Consider the following 5,290-nt stretch of genomic DNA (forward strand, 5'->3'; position numbering starts at 1 on the left):
GTATATCCATCTACTAAACTTTTTTCACTTTTTCCATCCTTTTTCCGATGCTTTAACGGCTACCTTCCCCACTCCACTCTCCTCTTTCTACGAGAAAAGATACAAGTAACGTGGGTGGCATGATTGCCAAACACACCTATTAAGGGCCTCATCACAACTGTGATGGATTTCTATGCTTCTATGATGAAAGGAATCTCAAATCTATAACAAATCATCTACAACCTTTGACGTTTCAGCTGCAGAACTGCAAATAATTGATAGAAGACCAGAAGAATCCAATGTACTGCTCTGCAGCATAGTTGTCCGAGAGAAATATTCATAAAGATAGAGAACTACTTTAAGGACCTAAAATTATAATATAATTTCACTAGAGTAGGCTTCTAATATTCATAGAAAAGATTGATCGGCTTCCGTGAGAAGGGAAGAACAAGGAGCAAAAGGTCAAAAACAGCATATGAGTCACCTACAACAACAGGTGAAACTGAATGCCCCCACCATGGGAGCTAGCCAGTCTCGATGGTCTCAGTTCTTTCATACGAAACCTTTTCTTCCAACAATCCCTCCCTATTGTTCTAATGACTTGCATTTGAATCTTCGCGGCTGGCTGTCTCGGAGTGCAGTCTCTTCTTGCCATGGATGGAAACACCAAAGAGCTTGACAGTGCTGTACTCCGACTCCTCGGTTATGGTCACCGAGCAGCGATTTTTCGTAAAACCATTCTGGAGCCCTGATGGAGATTTGAGTTGATCATCTGGAGCTAGTTCGATAAGTCTACCAGACCTTGGGCTCACAAGCCTTTGTTCGGGGGGTACCGGGGCGACATGGTCTTGGATGAAGTGAATGATGTCACTGTAGAGCTTCTTCATGTGGGTGAGCTCTGACAGGAGGAGGGAGTTCTTTCTCCTCAGTCTCTGATTATCCTCTGAAAGAGCCGAGAGGAACTCGGCATCGCCGCTGCGGAGAGGTAAGGAAGGCTCGATCCAGCTGGTCATTTCATCTGGACTGTGGAAAGGAGGTGGTGATTGATGGTAGTGTTGGTGGTTGTAGTGATAGTGGTGAGGGACCTGAGGGGTTTTCCTTCTGTGGATCTCAGAAAGTAAATGCTTCTCTCCTTTTCTGAAGAACTCATTTGCAAATTCCCACCGATCTGCAACAATCTTTCTGAATCCCTGCAAGTATGTAAAAGATAAGGACATTAAATTTTCTCTCTCTCGTTTGTACACCATATCTGGGGAGTTGCACATAACCCATGTGAAGGTCTTAATAGCTTCATAGTCTTTCCCACATTGAAGATAACATATACCGACTAAACGTTCTTCTTTCTGAGAATATGGCTAAGGGATATTTTGAATTGAATAAATAGAGCAACTTGATAAGACAGGAAAGACCCATATGAGAAATTATGGAGGAGGGGGGAAAAAAATACTTTGCTAAAATCATTCAGCATGATCTATGTTCTCAAAAATAAAATCATACAACATGTGTGATGGGACCTCAAGAAAGAATAAGGGATGGGTCAGAACTCATTGCATCCCAGTCACTAGCTTGCTGATGCTCCTTAAGTCCATGTTAAACCCACTTCATGAAACATTTTTAAAAAAAATAAAAAGCAAGAGACAACAAGAACTTTTTCCATCAGACACATTTGCAGAAAGAAATAAGCATCTCTCACCAAAGTATCTCCCCATTTTGAAACAGTACATAGAAAACTAAGAACTGTTACAGATAAGAAAACATGTGAATTAGTATGCTTTCTTTATAAACTAGACAGTAAACTGAAATCCATTTAGGTCGATAGAAAGATCCCTAAACCCCAAAATTCGAGAACTGAACTTCATAAAATGATCGCCTTGAAGAAGCCAGATATCGGCATTTCTAACTGTGAAAGATTAAAAAAAATTCAATAAATAAATAAACTCATTAAACAAGTGGAAGGAAAGCACTCAATATGATATTCTTGAAGGGGAAAAAATCAGCCCTTGAGATGCTTACATAGGTGTTGAGCTGCCTCACAAAGCTTGAGAAGTTGTTGTGTTTGAAGTAGTTGGGCAGGAGATCCCTTGCAAATTCAGGAGGTCTCCACACCACAAAGGTGGTTTCATCTTCACCCCAGGATACAATGTGATCAGTGCAAGGATCATCAACGAGCTGATAGGTCTTGGTCAGGAAGGGTGCAGGAACTGGCTTGTGAGAGTCCACGGAAACCATCATCTCACCACATCTCTCCACCAAGAAAGCCATTGCAAAGCAAAGAGAGAGCCAAAGCCCGGCCACTACTACCTCAACCTCTCTCAAATAAGCTCATTTAGATCTCTCTCTCTCTCTCTCATGATTATATATATGCATTGGCTTTTGTGTTCACAGGACACACACACACATATATATATGTGCTTCATTTAATATATTGCATATGTACATTTTACACAAGAGCCAATTGGTAGTTCACTCGCTTTTTCAGCATTACCTGAGAACAATTGAAACCTTTCTGGCCACAACTTTTTTTCTGGCTTATTGCTACCATTTTACAATCATTTACTTGACAATGGTGAGAGCTTATGGGAAATTGGGAAAGCTTTCAATAAATATCCTCCCATATTACTAATGAAAGACGTTTAGTTAAGATGTGTGCTTATAATTGGTGTTAGGCTCATTTTGTCACCACATGGACAAATAAGCCCATAATTACTGATAACTGTTGTGTTGATTATATTATATATGTATAAGACAGACCTTCGATCTCTCTATTAGAGTCACCATTTAAACTTCGATCTTTCCCTGGTTGCATGAGCTTAAATTCTATATCCATTGAACTAGAAATTTCTGCAGGTTGAGATCAAATTATGAATCATAGTTCTACAAGTTTTCGCACTCTTCTTGGACATGCTTTGATCCATAGAGCCAACTTCATGTAAATATGATCAGGATCTCTCATTAATGAGCAACACGAGGACTCAACAAAAGATCATTTCCAAGTTCGGATGTTCTCTAGTGCACGTTCAAAGCTACACCCACAAAAAACATTAGTGGCAGATGTGGAAGAAGTTAAGTGATAACAGTAATCTGAAGTCTAGATAGATTTTCCCAACAAAAAAAAAAAAAATCTCTAGATGGGCATCCTTCCCTTGGGCATATAGTTACAGTTTCTCTGCTTGCTGCTTTATAGTATCTTTTGTAGTTCCAAGGCATGTCCGTGACTTAGATGGTATGGGAAGGGGGTTTAGTGGAGAGAATAGTTTAATTATCCTCCGCAAACATGCACTTTTGGTGCAACATCTTTTTCTATTGCCACTTCTGCTATTGGCCTGCATGGTGGGACTCAAAGCTGCTCTTTCTACACATAAATAAAGTCTCAAACCTAAAACAGACATTCTTAGCTTTTCTCATGAGAGGTGACACTTGGGATTTGGGAGATTTGGTGCAAGTCCTGCACAGTTTACTTGGTCCATAGCGACAATTTTTTTCTCATATGTCTTGGAGACGATAACCACACCAGACTATGGTGTGGTGAAAGATAAGTAAGCTCTCTCTCTCAAAAGGAGAGCTATGGTCTACGTCTCTTTCCGTCTCTTTTGCTTTCTCTGTTATCTTCCAAGCATCAGTTATCTTGGTCAAAGTATGCAACAAAGGATACATACACAGGAAGTCAGTCATGAGGCAGGCTTGGGTTTTAGCATGCTTCCCAGATACCAAAAGACGCAAGTCATATTGTCACATAAATTCAGATGAACAGAAAAGCCTTTCCCTGTATTTATATTATAGCACAGACACAACCCCGGGTTAATTTCTTGTAAAGAAGAGAAGAAAAGGCGTTGCCCACTGCGAACTGTTCACAGAATTTGAATATTGTGGAAGATTCTATTCCACATATGACAACGTGGTTATACATGGTATGCATACATGGCATGACCCATCTCCATCCACATGTGACCCACTGATAGGAAGCCAGGTGTAGATAACTCTTTGACTGCCAGAGAAATATGAATAAACACTGTTTGAGAGAGATCACTCTCGCGCTATCTTGTCTCATTTAGGCCCACACACTCTCTCCACTCTGCACAAATCTAGATGCGTACATGTGACAATGGATAAAACAAAGCATGTCCATGCATGCATGTGAGGATAGGGTTGGATTTATTCAAGGACAGGTAGAATGGTCCAAAAGGGCTCGACCCCTATGAGGCCTCTTGAAGCAAATCATTAAGGTGAAGGATCTAGCCTTCCCTGCACCAACTTGGATTTTTGTATGACATAGTACAATGGGCTTCGTTCCTAAATATTCTCATGATAGAAAATTAGACCACATTTCAGCTTGCTTCAGAGGACTCAAAACAGGTTATATAGGCTTGCAGTTGTACACTGATTTGGTGCCTTCCCTCTCTTTATTTCACCACAGGAGGGAGTGGGGTCCTCGTAATTTAATAGCATCTTCAAACTTATCACTGACCTTATTCCAGAGGAGAGCATAGAGGATGCCAACACCACATAGCAAGGGCATGTTAGCCCTGGCAGAAAGGCCATTTCTTTTCCCTCGTAAGAGCTTTTTATATATTGGAAAAGGAGAAAAGATACTCCAAAGATGGGAGCTTGCTAGACAAAGGAAGCTTTACAGAGAACATCTCCTTCTTTTCCTCCAGGAGTAGACAGCAGGGTGGGTCAGAGCATTAACGGGGAACTGATTAAAGTCTGTAAACATAAAGGTGATGTAAAGAAGAATTTACCATGGATTTCTATCTCTCCCTCCCTCCCTCTCTCTCTCTCTCTCTCTCTCTCACACACACACACACACACACATAAGCATGTGGAAGTGGATGTAGATGGTAGGACTTGGAGCACGGAAACCCAAGGAACGGACCAAGTGGTGCATGGGTCTGCAGGTATCAGGTTCAGTGAAGTGGGCTGTGGGCAAATGAGGCCAAATGGGTGCATGAACGAGGGGAACGGGTTGTATCGTCTGCACGAAAGAAGGATCTCCCTTGCTTCGCGCGAATCAACCGTTGGATCGTCCGCTGGTCGCTTTGAAAGCTGTGCGGCCGGATGAATGATGTCGTTTGGAGCGCGTTGAGAGATGTGCGACGGGTTATCCAACGGTGGAGTCGCGGGGAGGAAGGGGAATCCTTCTTTCTCGCGATGGATACAACCCTCTCCGGCCCATGCAGCGATGGCCCTCGAGTGAGTTCGCGTGCATGAGTGCTCTAGAAAGCTACCATCTCTTGGAACTCGCCACCATGACTCTCTGATGCCACGTGCGATTCCACATGGAGTCACATGACGTGTCTCCCTCTCTCTCAAG

At 42.1% G+C, this 5,290-nt stretch overlaps 1 protein-coding gene across 1 annotated transcript; it reads right to left on the reverse strand.

The window, feature by feature from the left end:
• Positions 1–315: 315 nt before the first annotated feature.
• LOC103710335 (heat stress transcription factor B-4b-like) lies at positions 316–2,381 on the reverse strand. Its single transcript, XM_008796008.4, has 2 exons — positions 1,993–2,381; positions 316–1,169 (listed from the first exon to the last, which is right to left on the reverse strand). Exons 1-2 carry the CDS (start codon positions 2,239–2,241, stop codon positions 573–575), a joined length of 846 nt encoding a protein of 281 aa, XP_008794230.2. The 5' UTR covers positions 2,242–2,381; the 3' UTR covers positions 316–572.
• Between the last annotated feature and the right edge of the window lie 2,909 nt (positions 2,382–5,290).

Source organism: Phoenix dactylifera, chromosome 3, assembly GCF_009389715.1.
Source record: "Phoenix dactylifera cultivar Barhee BC4 chromosome 3, palm_55x_up_171113_PBpolish2nd_filt_p, whole genome shotgun sequence".
NCBI lineage: Eukaryota > Viridiplantae > Streptophyta > Magnoliopsida > Arecales > Arecaceae > Phoenix > Phoenix dactylifera.

Coding starts and splice junctions, on each gene's coding strand:
- LOC103710335 (XM_008796008.4), bottom strand. CDS start 2,241: ATGGCTTTCTTGGTGGAGAGATGTGGTGAGATGATGGTTTCCGTGGAC. Junction 1,170..1,992: donor TGAGGCAGCTCAACACCTAT/GTAAGCATCTCA, acceptor ACATACTTGCAG/GGATTCAGAAAGATTGTTGC.